Here is a 15,045-nt window from a genome sequence, read left to right as displayed (position 1 = left end):
GGGACTTTATTTTATGGCTTGACCCAAACAGCTGATATTAACATTGCATTCCTATCTAGTCCTACCTTTTTAATTAAAAAAAAAAAAAAGAAAAGAAAAGAAAACAAGCTAATTTTCCTGTAAACAAGATTTGCTTGGTAAATTCATCAAGAAAATTATCTGGTGACTTTAAAATCTAGAGGGAATTAGGAATTTCAGGAAGGAATTTTTTTAGGTGTTTGAACATAAAAGGAGTATGGTAAAAAAATATCTGTTCTAATTGCTAGTAAAGCCAACATTTTAAGCATAATTATCCTATAAAAGATACAAGAAAAAGATCAAAGCCAGACTGGTCTAAATATCAAGTTCCTGTCTAGAAACAACAAAAAAGTACCAGCCAGATACAGGAAAAGACTAGTGAGAATAGGTAAGAAAGGAAAAAAGATAACCAGGTCCCACCTTGAGCCGTTTTTAGATAGCACACATAAAAGAAAGCACTGTGTCAGAATGTGGGACAGCAAAGACTGTCACAGCACACTGTCCTCCTCCATATGTGAGAAAAGCTGGTTAGTTACAGCACACACCGCCTTCCACATGTGAGACAGTAAAGCTACTTACAGTATTATATTTCTTTAAGTCAAAAATGTAAGTACTTCAATACATTCTATTTTATTTACTACTGTGTGTATATATAGGATATGTTTGAGTGTTGGTGTGTGTGCGCCATGGCATGGCATGTATGTAGAGGTCAGAGGACAACTTTTAGGAGTTAGTTCTCTAACTGGGATCCAGAGAATTAACTCCAGCTGTCAGGTCTGTGAACAGGAAAATGCTTTTTACTTGGTAAACCATCTCTCTGTCCCCAAATTTTTAATCATTTTTATGTAAACCAGTTTCTCTTTCTACAAGTACTTAAAAGACTATCTCTTGGATACATTTTAGCATACTGAGAAAAAGTAAAAAGCTAACAAACTAGTAAGATGCATTTTTATCCCCTTGTTTACCTGGCATGGAACTCTTGCCACTTGCTGGTGACTCTACTTCCTGTATGGTACTAAGCTCATGCTGGTTTAAGTCCAAAACACAGTTAACTTTGGAGACAGGTGGCTTTGAGGCTCTTCCACTCAGTTCTTTGCCCAGACTCTCACCTATCAGGTCAAGAAAAGGTTAAGTAAATGAAACTTTGTGAATATACAGCAAGCTTTTCTTCAACCAGCTAGCTGCACGGATGGGGTATAATCAGAAGACAACAGGGATCATCTTACCACTATGCTCAGCATGGACATCTGCTGAATGTGGCTGCTCACCACCAGAGCTCCCCTGACTTGAGTCTCCCCAGGTAAGGCCTTGGATGTGAGGAAACCACCCTGTAAGCTGTTCTATCTTCTGCATTTCCAAGTCATTCTCACCTGTGGGTTTCCTTTCCTGAAGAAACAGGGAGGGAAATGGGGATGTGGGTTAAGAAATCATGTGAATGAACCGTGAGATTTAAATCTCACTTAAGTCAGAACCTCAACTGAATGACAAATTCCATCACTATAGCAGGTTTCCCCTGCATCTCTGTAATAGCCTACCTCATGGGCTCTACTTAGAAAACACCATACATTTATGACTTTCTGCTGCTCTGCAACTACAAAGTTCCTGTAACTGTTTCTACAGTGGAATAAGCTATTTAGGAAAACCTAAACCCATATCCCCAGATATAGCTCAGAATAAACAATCTGTTTTATGTTGACAGACCAAAACTAGGAAATACTTTTTTCACTGAATGAGTAAAACTCCCAGTGCAAAGTACAACCAAGGTACAGCCCCACACCCAACCACTAGCTTCCTCTGCACCTGCTGACACATTAGACCTAAATGTTTCCCTTTGTCTTTTCCCCCATTACTTTTCCTTCAACAACTCTAGGATTTTAACTTCTAGATTCAAGTGCCTCTTGAACATCTAGGTGCTGCAGAATTTTTTGCACTAAGGAACTTAAGAAGTGGCCTAAAGTAGAATAGACCCATTCTAACTAAATATATGTCTGAGTGACGACACCAGTCTTCTCAGCAACTCAATGTAAGAAGTGTAGGTCTGGCCTCTATGAGACTATAACCATACCAGCTATACCATTATGTCACAGATTTTGATTCATATACAAATGTTACTGCCACACTATAAGAATTCTATTAGCCAGCCCTTTTTATAATTTTATCTGAGAACCCACTGCAACAAAACTCATAAATGAAGATGGATATTTTTTAATGTTTACTGTATTTTAAAAATGACTCTGTAAAGTAGATAATTTTAATTTCCACATTCCCAATAACTAAGGGGAAGGTAGGTTTAAGATTAAAATGGACTCAGGTATAAACATATATTATGTAATGCTGAAGTTTTAAATTCAGAACATACCTGACTGACATTAAAGAAATCTTTCAAAGTCTCTCTGTGTTTTTGGATTTGCTGCTGTAAGGCTGTCTGTCTCTGCACAAGCAATTCTTCTTGGGCTTTTTGCCTAGACTGTAGAACTTCTCTTTGTACACTCAGATGCTTCTGAAGACTCATGTTATCTTGCAGAATTAAGGCAGGCTGGGAATAACTTAGAAGTCTGTCCTGCAATCTTGGGATCACAGCATCATTAGAAGGAACTGCATGCTTCTTTTCAGATAAAAACTCACAAATTTTTTTAGATTTAGTTTCTGCAAAAGGTAGTGGAATGAATGGATGCTCTACTTCCTTGGACTGAAACAAAGCAGGGAGGGAATGCTCAGGAGATTCACTTTTGTTTTGGCTCTTTTGTTTGTGTAAAAGCAGTTCTTTATGAAATACTGTTTCTAAGTCCAACTGCTCTGTCACATTATCCTGAAGAGGCAGTGAAAAGCTCAGATACTCATCATGGGACCTGAGCATCTCAGTATCATCACTTTTGGCTGGGAAAGACTCTAAGGTCCCTTCAGAATTGGCAGTTGGCTGTATTACCTGGGATGAGAATGGAGAGGAGCTAATTTGTTTGGAAGATACCCTTTGCTCCAATTTATTTAACCTTTGCAAAAGCAGTTCCTCTTGTACTTCCTGGCCAGATCTAATGGCTTCCCTTTGCATATCTAACTGCAGTTGAAGTGCCTTTAAGTCATCATGATGAGGTTGGATAAAATGTTCAGCAGACATCTCTTCAAATTTACATGGTCTGGAAAACACCAACGCTTCTTGGGCTTTCTCAGTAGAATGAAAGGAATTTGTTTGTGCATGAAGGTGTTCTGGATGTGCAGTCAGATTACCCTGCTGAGTATGTGAGAAACTCAGTGCCCTATCAGGCAACTCCAGCATCTCAGAATAACCCGAAGATATGGTGTTACTGTTGGTTGAACACAGTTCTTGTGCTCTTTCAGTGTCAGAAACAGGGAATGAAGCAAGGGAATGCTGTGGTATCAGGGGAGAAAATGAACCAACCTGCTCTGGAAATATTTTTTCCTTCCTTTCTCTTAGTATTTCTTTGTGAGCTTCTTGTCTAGAGTGGATGATGGCTTCCCTTTGTGTAGCTAATTGTTCTTGAAGGGCCTTCAAACTGTCTTGCTGAGGCTGGATGAGCTGGGATATCTTCAAAAGTCTATGCTGCAGTTCTGGTATCTGAAGACGGCTTGATGATACTTTACTGTCACTCTCTGTTGAGAGAGGTTGTTGTGTTATACCAGAGTCAGCAGACAGCAAGGACACACATGATGGCAGTCTTAATGAGGGTTTGAAGGACGAAAGGACTGTCTGTTGAGAAGATGGAGTTTGAGGACTAAATTGAAAGCTCTCTTTTTCTGTGTCTAGCCATTCTTGGTGTTCCTGCAAATTATCTTGCAGAGGGAATGTATGCTGTGAAAATCTAACTAGTTTTTCCTGAAATCCTGGAATCTTAAAATGGCTTAAGGGATCTGTACTATCACTTTTAACTGCTACAGACTCCTGGGATAGTTCCCATTCAGTTCCTTGGGATGAAGATGACAAGGCACCAGTCTGTTGAGAACAGAGTCCCTTTTCTATTTCATTTTGTTTGTGAGCAAATTCCTGATTTTTTTTCCTAGCACCAAGTATAACCCTCTGAATATGTGTTTGTTCCTGGAGTGATGTAAAATGTTCTTGTCTTGGCAGGCTGTGCTGTGGAAAGCCATGAGACTCCTCCTGAACTGCTGGGGTGATCAAGTGACTGGAGAGAACTGTATTTTCTTTCTTAGATGGATACAGTTCCTGGTGCCTCTTAGGCCCACCTTCTGAGACTGCAGAAGCATCTGAATGCTGAGCAACCACTGAGGAGAGTAAATTTACTGGCCCATCCTCACTGTCTTCTGAACATCTTTCTTTATGTAAAAGTAATGCTTTTTGAGCATCATGTCTAGGCTGAATCATACCCCTCTGTACAGTCAGCTGTTCTTGAAGCAACTTTAAAGTATTCTGGAAAGGTAGAGTCTGCTGTAGAACACCTGAAGATCCATCCTGAGCTCTTGAGATTTCAGACTGGCTTGGGAGTAGCCGTTTCTTGTTTGTAGGTAAAGGCTGTTTCTGGATTTGTCTAGATTGTGTATCAGCCGATGTTAGTGAACTAAATGACTTCTGAGCCACATGATGTGGCCAAGAAGACCCAGCCTGTTCAGAACATACAATTTTACCCAGCTTACTACTCTGTGTATGTGCCAACAAGACCTCCTGGGCTTCCCGCCTAGCCTGAAGGTTATCCTTCTCAACACTGAACTGCTCTTGGAGAAATTCTAAATTAGTATGCTGTGATGAGATGGGTTGTGAAGAACCCCAAAGCCTGTCCATATTGTCTGAGGAAACAGTGATATCACTTTTTGTTGAAGATGTCTGGATGTTTCCTGATTCTGCTGAGGCAGAGGGCGGTGAAGGAAATATATTTCCAACTGCAGGGAGGAATACTGGGAGACCAGTCTGTTCTTCCAGTTCTTTCTGTGTGCACAAAAGCAGCTTTTCCTGAGCCTCTTGTCTTGCCTGAAGAACTTTCTTCTGTAGTTCTAACTGTTCTTGAAGAAACCTGAAGTCACCCTGCTGAGATGTAATAGTCTCTGAGGATGACAAAGGCTGACCATGCATTTGACTGTTTATAGACTGGTTTAAGGTTCTAAAGGGTTTCTGAATTGTTCCAGATTCGAGTTTAACTGGGAGACTAGTAAAAGGGCGTTCAGGTACCAGTGGGAGAAAAGAAGACGGTTCAGTTGGCTTAGAAGATGTATTTTCACTATCTTCTGATGATATCTGTTGGGAATCTGAACTTTGACAAATTATTGCCCTCAGTGGTTTAGACACTTCATCAGCATCCTGTAATGTTTGTGGCCTAACATAAGACAGAGTCCTTGAAAGTGAATGAGAATCTTTAAGGATGAACTCACAGTCTCTGTGATGTGTTTCCACCTCAGAGAACTGCCACGGATGTTCCTGTGACTCCACAGACTGCTTAGCTAACATCTCTGATACAGCTGTTTCTCCCTGCCTCTGTGGAATGTGACCTTGTCTTGGTACCTGACTATGACTCTGCTCTAATGCATTGATCTGTGAGGACTGCACAGGTTGATATTTGCTAGGACTTAATTTCAGTCTCTGGCTCCGATCCCAATAGACTGAAGCAGCAGCAGGCTTTTGGGATTGCTGTGGTGGCCTTGACACAACAGAATCAGGTATCAGTGATGCGGCTGACATAGATGGGAATCTTTTTTTTAACACAGTCTGGTATTCGAGTAATCGTTTCCTGGCAGTTTCAACAGTCCGCTTGTGTAACCTATCAAAAACAAATAAAAAACAAGTACTACTATTTTGTAATAAAAACAAAACCCTCAGGTTCTCAAATTTTACACATTAAACTCTATAAGCAACAATCTAAGGCTGACCATATTTACTGTGAAAAGTACTAACATTCCCACTGCCCTTGAAGAAAATGTGGCAATTTTTAATGGAATCCCAATTAGATCCTTATACAAAACAAATAATAACTGCCAAAGATGTAGCACACTGTTTCACAGATACCTGTTTTGTTGTAAAAGCTGATGTTGATAGTTACGAATCATCTGCCTGTGACAGTCTTCATCAGAAATCATAGCACGTGACACTGGAGTAGGGCAAACCTAAAAAGTAAGAAAAAAAATGTACCGTTTTCCTACAGTGCCAGGTAAATCCAAAATCTCAATACACACCTTACTGATAAACCTGATCACATTACACTGGCACAGCACACAAACTGAAGAGGAAATATGTCAGGTTAGGTGGAACATAAAAAATATTTTCTGGCCTCCCAATGCCATCCTACCTCAAGCTGATCAGCTTTCTTTCTTTCTTCTTCCAGTTGAGCTTGGAAACAATCAGTTTCTAATCTTAACTTCTGTTGCTCAATTTGTTCAAGTAATTTCAACTGCTTCTGCTTCTGTTCTTCTATCTCCATTATCTAGGTAATGAAAACACCATTGTTCTAACTAACAATAGACTTTCAAAAGTTCATACAGTGCATTAAAAAGAAATACATGTCATCACCAAAAAGGACTGATTGTCCATGAAATAAGTAGTCTTAGATCTGCCAGTGGTGTTGCAAAGGGGTTTATAGGAGAACCAAGAGAAAGTGGAAAGAAGCACACAATAGACACCTAAGGGGCAAATGAGTGTAAAGCAGAGACCAAATGCATCCTGTCTCCTGAATGTTTGTAAGAAAAAACACAGATTAAGACATGTTGCACAGGTCAAACAAAATTGTAGCCCCAAGGTGTGTTTACCTGTTTGCGCCTTAGTGACATTCGAATTCTAACGGCTTCTTCCTGAGGATGAAGCAGGACTGAACTCTGAGCCACAGTTGTGGCAGATGGAGACACAGCAATTGCTAAAAAATCCCCAAATAAAAACAAAAATTAGCATCAATAATTCAGAAAGATGACTCCACTACAGTACCCTTCTTTACTAGAAAAACAGATGTGAAGAACCAAGCAAGTTTAATTTGAGGCTATGACAAAAGTACCTTGTTCCTTTCCAGTACCCGCTTTGTAGAAAAATGGTTTATCTTCACTATTCAGTGGTCCAGAGTCTATCGTCAGTCTATCACTGTCCATGACTGTAAAAGACACCACTGTTATGATAGTGTCAAACTTAAAGGGAGCAAATTAACAGGATTCAGATCATTCTCCCTTGACATTCAGTGAAAGCTCTGTATTCTTTTTGTTAGCTACACACATTAACCATCCAACCTAAGCCAAATATTATAAAAAAAAATCAAAGACTAAAAAGGAGCTAAAGAAAAATCAATGAATTTTTACTAGAATAACTAGATTCTAGGGATTATAAGATACAAATCCTATCATATCAAGTTAGCTCTTTTGCACAGGCCTCATTCAACCATCTATCATGTCATGGTAGATGACAAGCTATATTGTGCTGAACGACAAGAGGCTTCAAGGAGGTTGGCAGTTTGAAAGGAAGACAAACATCATATAACTGTCTGAGAAATTAAGAGAATTAAAAACAGGCACTAAAGAAAACAAGGGCTATATTATTAAATAAATAAGAATATTAGATTAGTGAATCAGGTGTGATTTCTCTGAGAACATGATCTTTAAGCAGTCACTGCAAGGTAAGGAAGGAGGTCAGGTGAAGGAAATGAACAGACCTATCCAGCCACTAACATGTATGAAGGCCCTGTGAGGGGAAAGAAAGAAAATAAAACAACAAACCCACAACCCCTACCCCTACCCCTACCTCCCACCCCCACATACTCTTTTTGGATTACTCAAGAAACTAGAAGACTCATAGACAAGTGGTGTAGTCAGTTGAAAGGGAAGAATGCAGCAAGATGAAAGTGGAGAATGCTTATTCTATTCATGCAGGGTATTTTCAAAAGAATGTAATTAGATTCAACAGCAGCTTCCTTTTATTGGGATTCCAACACTGTAGCTTCTTCTACAGCTGCAACCCCTCGGGTAGTCATAGGTAAGTCCCCTTCTCAATTGAATTCTTTCCTCTAAAAGAAACTTCCATTCTCATGGCTTTAAACATCTGGCTTCTTGATTTCACTCTCTTGCTTTAAGCTATTCAACTAATTCAACAAAATCTGAGTACTTTTTATACTCAAGGCATCTTGAGAACAGAGGAATGAAAAAAATCTTCAAGTTTCTCTCTTGCAAGTGGGTTAGATATGAAGAAAATAAGCAAAATAAAGTAAGTATATTGCCTGTTGGTAAGAGGCAAAGAAAAAGCCAGGTGAGAGAGACTGTGAAGAGATGGGAGCATTACTGGGAGAGCAGAGTCTATTCAACTGTGCTTTCTCAGCGAGGCTTTCTCTGCTCACTTTATTTTAAAATACACCCTTCTGCCTTCCCACTAAATGTTCTTAATCACTGAGCGATCCCTCCAGCCCATGTCTTAACTTTTGGCCTCTGTTCTTTGTTTTCTCATACATGAGTCAACTACCACCCTCCAACTACCACCCTCCCACTCCCACCCCTGCCATCGTCTCCTGGCTGCCAGAAATGCAAGCTGAAACCCGGGCTTTGAAGCTCTATCACTGTTCTAAGCCCCAGGTATGAGCATCCATCCTTTTACCAATGTGCCCATCAGACAGAGTAGTGGAGAAAGCACCTTGCTCCTGCTTAATGGATGCTGTTCTCTCCTCCGTGGTAACGGCTCTTGAGTCCATGCTTGGTATTTTACTCTCAATCTCACTGATGCTCGAAGTCATCTCACTTTCATCCTCAGACACGGATTTAATTGTCCAGAGAGATTTTTGACTTCGAATCTTATTTAATAATCTTTTAAAAAGAATTCTTGAGGGGATTTGTTGGGTCTTCATTGCCAAGGGCACTAAAAAAGAGAAAACTAACTTCATTATATTTAGGCAAATTGTGCTACCTTTATACTCAGTCACTGCTATAATTATTTAGCTAAAACAAAAGCACAGCTTTATTTTCAATAAAAGGTTATCAGTATATTCAACAATGATAACTTGTCTTAGTTTAACAATCAAGTATAATTTCTTTCAACTTAAATTCAAATTTAGACCATTTCCAATAGCATATACATATACACTAATTTCAAGCTTAAATCTCAGGAGGACACTCTGCTTGCTAGGCAATGGCAATGTATAACTCCCAACTGGCTTGTGACTAAGGTTAATGTTTGAGCCAAGCACTAAAGATTTTATGTTCTGTGCTAGGGAATGGCCCAAACAGTTCTTAGTAGGCTACAGAAAACAAAACAAAACAAAACAAAACAAAATTTTATAGCCTTCAGAGTAAGGACACTGCTTTCAAATCATTCTCGCTAAGACCTGAGGTGAACTTGTCTATCTGTCACCATAAGGAAACCTTTTCACTCTCAAACCAGAAACAAGTATTTTTTCCACAGAGATGGCAAAACCTAACTACAAACAGAACTCAAAATTCTCTAGGGGACCAAATTGTGATGAAAGCACACAATGCTTTGGTTTAATCAAAGAAAAAACTAAGAATACCATAGAAGTAGAAAACTGGCAATTAGTACATTTTCATCCATATTTAAAGAAAAAAAATCTAATAGAATAAAAATGGTAGCAAATAGTTCAGCACACAAAAACTGCATGTTCAGCACAGCGAAATTCAGAGATGTGTCTGTCCACTGTCTAGGCCACTGCACAACATCTTCGTGTAGTACCTACAAGGTTCTTTGTCCTTCCTAGTCAGCATATTCAAAAGGTAACTTAACTGCACCCTACCTTAATACTATACAGTAAATTTACCCTGTTCCTTAATTACAAACACACACACAGCATATACTTAAGTAACATTTTTGCCCGGTTCATTCGGTTAACCATTAATCTGTGACCTACCCTTTTTTACAACAGACTGACTGACCATCCATCCATCCACCCACCCACCCACCCACCCGTGTGTGTGTGTGTGTGTGTGTGTGTGTGTGTACTAGGAATGGAACTTAGGGCCTTACACATGCTGGGCAAACACTCTACCATTGAGTTATACTGCCAACTTTTATTTGTAATTATTTTCAATGAGGATTTAGTTTAAGGAGGGTAATAGGAATGCCTAGTCTTTTGTTGTTGTCTTCAAGAGACAAACTACTGTTATTTTATCCAGAGCATTACCAAACTCCTGAATATCCTCTTAGCTCAGCCTCCTGAAGAGCTGAAACTACAGATGTGCAGTAACACAGCTTCCCAGCTTTTTACAAAAAGCTGCAGGACTGAGCAACATTAAGCCAGCTCCTAACTGGGATCAACAGGAAATAGAATGTTTCTTTATGTAATGCTAGGCTTCAATTTTGGATAACCAGAAATATAAATAAAAAGTTCCATTGAAACAGTTAAAAACAGGGTGGGTAAACATTAAACCAACCCACTGCCTGCTAAGCGCAGAGTCAAACAGTGTCTTATAGGTGAGGAGAGACTTGTGGGCTGAGAAGGCAGCTCTGAGCTCCCACCAAGTTAGAGCCATAAAGAGCTAGTTCCACCGTGTAGGGTGCCTGCCATGAGATGTAAACCTGAGAAGCATGACGTAAAGGCAATCTAGGTAGAAAAGAGGAAAAATGAGCTCAGCTCAATGGTGTGGGGTGGTCTCTAAGGAGATACAGAAGTGAAAGAACAAAGTGTGTGGTCTGCCTCAGTTAACCACGATACCATCACTCAATTACATTACTTATTTATTCACAGGGGAAGGGAATGTGAAGGTCAGAGGACAACTTGCAGGAGTTGGTTCCCTCCTTCCACAATGAGGCCCCAGGAATCAAAGTGAAGTTGTTAGGCTTGGAGACAAGTGCCTTCACCCACTGAGACATCTTGCTGGACCCATCAATCACTTAAGTTAGGAAGTGAAGGTTTCAGTAGGCAAGAGATGACTAAGTTTAGTGCTGGATATGGGTGTTAAGTACCTGTGGAACAGTCAAGTGAGAAAGTTCAACGTTGAAGGTAGGGGTGACGGGTAGAAGATCAAAGTTTGCATGCCTCACCATGATACACGAAGTACCAGCAGTAATGGAACAAAATAGAATTTCTAATGACCTGGTCAACTCTAAAGACTGCTAACCTTTCAAATGACTTTAGAACTGAGCACCTATCTCACGTAACCTAAAGATGTTGTGACATGCAATTGGCTGTCTCCAGCAAGTCTGGACCTGCTCTCCACTGGCGGAAACAGATATGCAGAGAGGCACTGCTCCCATTAGTGTCCTCTTCTGCACTTAAATTGAACAGATCTCCCAATTATTAGCTAATGACTAAAATGCTTTTCTGTAAGTTTTAACATTCAGCTTAGGTACCTGTTCCACTAGAACATACTTCAGTGTCTGGCACTTGAGGATTCTCAGTTTCACCTTGATTTTCTCGTTCCATTGAAAGGTCCAGTTCTTCATCTTGGAGCTGATCAGACATTGTAGGCAAAGGTTCTGGCTTAAGATGCAAAATCAGGTTTCCTTTCACCTCTGAATAAAGAAATACAGAGACATGTTTCCTTCTAATATGACTGAAAAATGACTTTTTAAAAAAAACCACAAGAATTAAAAATTTTTAAGTCTAAAGCATGAGGGCCCCTTTTATATAATAACTCATTTAAAAATAAACAGTGCATACAAATATTAATTCCCTACCAAAACATTTAAAAGCACTGATGAAAATCCCTTACTCCTATCTGCATTGTACATATCTTCAAAGGCAAACTCCAGCTCTCGCTGCCAGTCTTCCTTTATCTCACTCCGTCTGTATGGCAGCTCCAGCAGCTGTGGCGGCATCTGTGCCACTGTCTGCCTCCTACGGGCCAGGTCTTCTTTCTGCAGCTGTTTGAGTTCTTCCATTAGTCGCTCCTGGTTCTTCAACAGAATAAACAGATTAGTGACAGCAGAGTCAAACTTCAGATAGTTCTATTAACTGGTGAGGGGAAAGCACGAAGAATATGGTTTAAAACTACCCCCTCTTCCATTTGTTCTGACCTAAGACATAGTATACTAATTTATATATCAATAAATACCTGGTGAGTAACATACTGTAAATAGTATATCGACCCTAGACTAGTAATGGGGCAAAACAGGTAGTATAGGTGATACTGCTGAGACCATCAATCTGAAAGGTGTCTGCCATTACCCATTCTCCTGGGAAAGGAAAGCCATGTCATCACTTTCTGTTTCACTGCCAGGGCCCCTGCAAAGTGCTGTAGTTTAGGTATCCCTGCACCTTTTAGGTCCTAAGTGATTGTGCTTTACCTGACAATACTTTCTGTCCACTCCACACCGATTCCCATGGTTAAATGGGATTTGTGTGTATCTCTACGTGTAGAGGACAACTAACATGAAATTTTAATCAGGTTGTCTTAATAGACTTATCGGCTTTAATTTTGATGGTATGGGCAAAGAAGAGAGATCAGAGAAACTTCTTCAGTTTGTGGATAAGCATTAGCTATAAAGATGAACTAGTAGAAAAAAAAAAACCAGAGGCAGCACATAGATATGGCTGTGAAAGTAACCAGAGAACAGCGTATCATTTTATGGCTAGGGCATAGGGCAAAGGGATTCGAGACAAAAACCATAAAACTGGAGAGGACAGAATCCAAATGCCAATTACAACAGCCCTAGCAGGAAATACATTCCCAGACCAAAAGGTCTTAGGCCAAAGGCTCAGATAAGGCAATGGAATTAATAGGAAGATGCCATTATTTCGGATCACTTGTTTGTTTGGTTTTTGTTTTTGAAGACAGGGTTTCTCTGTGTAGCCCTGGCTGTCCTGAAACTCATTCTGTACACCAGGCTGGCTTCCTGGCATGGATGACTTTTTTATGTGAGAAATACTAGTCTGGAGAAAGAGGAGTTGCCTGAACATAATGATAGCATATGTGTTACTTGCTATTTGAGCAAATGCATTATCCTGGCTCACTGAAAGTATTATATGTCACTCTATTAGTATTTTTCCTAACACTATGGTGAATTTATAAAACTCCATGCATGTTCCTATGAGCTTTATGCAGTCCTCAGGAAAAGACTATGAAACTCAGCGCAGAGGGTGAGCTAAGACAGATCAACAACACAAAGGTAAATACAGGCAAGCTGTGGAAGCTCATTTCTGTAGCCACTCAACATTGCTGCTTTTATGGAAGGACGGACTCAACTTAGAACCATTCCTCACAGTTTCTGTTGTTATTTATCATAGGTTTAAGTCTTAGATGATAATAATTAAAAATTCAGATACTCGGTTAACTGAGTCATAATTCACTTCCATCTTATGAAAATTTGAGGAAGGGGAATCACACTCTAAACCCTACCATACAAGTAAACTTCCTTAGGATGAGCAAAACTCCCTCCCAAGGTGCTGGGTGTTTAAAATGCACAAATGTAGTCAAACACAGAAAGTAAAGAGAAACAGGCAACACGATGAACCATTTTCACGCTGTGCTACAAGAATAAGCAAGGACACGAGCCTAGCTTAGAGTCAACACTCTAAGAAGCCAGTAAGTACTTTGTTCAGAAAATGTCTAATGGATCAACTGCACAGATTTATACAACACAATGCAATAAAAACTACTACATCAAAAAAGTGTTTAACCTTCCCAGTAAATATGCAAAGCAAAGAGACATTATGAAAACAGCTTTATCTAACCTGAGCTTAAAAGAGGATGGCAGGGCTGCAGAGATGGACTGCTCTTCCAGAGGTCCTGAGTTTAATTCCCAGCAACCACATGGTGGCTCACAACCAACTATAATGGGATCCACTGCCCTCTTCTGGTGTGTCTGAAGCTACAGTGCACTCATATAACTAAAAATCTAAAAATTTAAAAGTTTTTTTAAAAAGAAAAAAACAAGAGGTTGGCAAAGGATACTGGGATATTTTAATGAAATCATACTAATGAGATACTATATGATGGTTAACATTGTCAACATGACAACATTTCAAATCACATGGGAGATGGGCCTTTGAGTGGACCTGTAGGGAATTATCTTGCTTGTATTGAGGTTGAGGAAACCTGCCCATTGTGGATGGCATCATCCCCTGGTGGGGTGCTAGACTGTATGTGAAAGGAAGCTGAGCAGCTGCAGGCATTCATGCTTTGTTCCTTACTGGTGTAATGTGACCTGTTCCTGCTTCCTTCACTTGCCCCCCATGATGAACTGCACCTAAACTGTGAGGGAAAAGAAACCCTTCCTTAAGTTACTTTTTTCAGGGTTATTTTATCACAGCAACAGAAAAAGACAATGAGATACTCTATTCAGACTCTTGGACTCTGAAGTTACTCCCTGAGCAGTTCTACAATGCCACCAACCAGCCTATCAGCAGCAGTTACAGGTTACAGGGACATCAATTCTTACTTGGGCCACGTGGATCTTTTTCATGGCTTGGGATCCCCGCACATGTGCCCTTTCAAATTGTTCCATTCTCTCCTGTGCTGCCTGCTTTCGTTGTCTTTCCAACCGTCTAGCTTCTTCTTCAGCAGCCAAATGAGCATCTGGCTAGCAGTCAATCAACACAATTTTAGATCTTTTTTATGAAGCGTGAAACAAAGAAATAGCTTTAAAAAGTAATGTCATTAATAGAAACTTTTTTCTACTTACATAAAAATGAAATACTAAAAAAAGTTTTCTTGGAGGAGGGGGTAAGATGTGGAGGGATGGGTTGGGGAGGGATTCAAGACAGAGTTTCTCTGTGTAACTCTGTATAGATGCATCAGCTTCTGCCTCCCACGCTTGGGAGTAAAGTTTTTAATGTCTACAATTATCAAAATATCTGGCCATAAAATGACCAAATTATTAGTATAAAGTCTTATAAATACATTTAAAAACACATCAGGTTTTTTTTGTCTATTCAAAGATATTACTCCTTTTGTTTGTTTGTTTCCCAAGACAAGATTCTCTGTGGAACCATGGCTGTCCTGGAATTCTCTTCATAGACCAGGCTAGCCTGGAACTCACAGAGATTCACCTGCTGCTGGGATTAAAGGTGTGCACCACCACTGCCCAGCCTTACTTCATGATTTTTAAGAAATTTCTCTAAATGGCAATGATGACTCAACTAAGGCCAGAACGATGACTTACACATAACCCTAGTTTCCTAGAATTCATGCACAAAGAGTGACTATACACAA

The 15,045-nt window shown here is 39.8% G+C and overlaps 1 protein-coding gene across 9 annotated transcripts in view; it reads right to left on the bottom strand.

The window, feature by feature from the left end:
• Cep295 (centrosomal protein 295) overlaps positions 1–15,045 on the bottom strand; it is a 34,944-nt gene that overhangs the window by 8,186 nt on the left and 11,713 nt on the right. For 6 of the 9 annotated variants that reach the window (XM_076926017.1, XM_076926014.1, XM_076926015.1 and 3 more), the window contains 11 exons: positions 14,273–14,413; positions 11,605–11,788; positions 11,243–11,404; positions 8,576–8,797; positions 6,963–7,055; positions 6,724–6,827; positions 6,267–6,401; positions 5,987–6,084; positions 2,378–5,741; positions 1,245–1,404; positions 984–1,127 (listed from right to left, as the gene is read on the bottom strand). In XM_076926017.1, coding sequence (XP_076782132.1) covers positions 984–1,127; positions 1,245–1,404; positions 2,378–5,741; positions 5,987–6,084; positions 6,267–6,401; positions 6,724–6,827; positions 6,963–7,055; positions 8,576–8,797; positions 11,243–11,404; positions 11,605–11,788; positions 14,273–14,413 — 4,807 coding nt within the window. Of the gene's footprint in view, positions 1–983; positions 1,128–1,244; positions 1,405–2,377; positions 5,742–5,986; positions 6,085–6,266; positions 6,402–6,723; positions 6,828–6,962; positions 7,056–8,575; positions 8,798–11,242; positions 11,405–11,604; positions 11,789–14,272; positions 14,442–15,045 lie in introns of all 9 variants that reach the window. The other 3 variants (XM_076926016.1, XM_076926020.1, XM_076926021.1) reach the window with 3 other exon arrangements.

This window comes from Arvicanthis niloticus, chromosome 27, assembly GCF_011762505.2.
Source record: "Arvicanthis niloticus isolate mArvNil1 chromosome 27, mArvNil1.pat.X, whole genome shotgun sequence".
NCBI classification, from domain to species: Eukaryota; Metazoa; Chordata; class Mammalia; order Rodentia; family Muridae; genus Arvicanthis; species Arvicanthis niloticus.
Note: the sequence above shows the minus strand (reverse complement) of the source record. Positions and strands in the feature narration are given on the sequence as shown.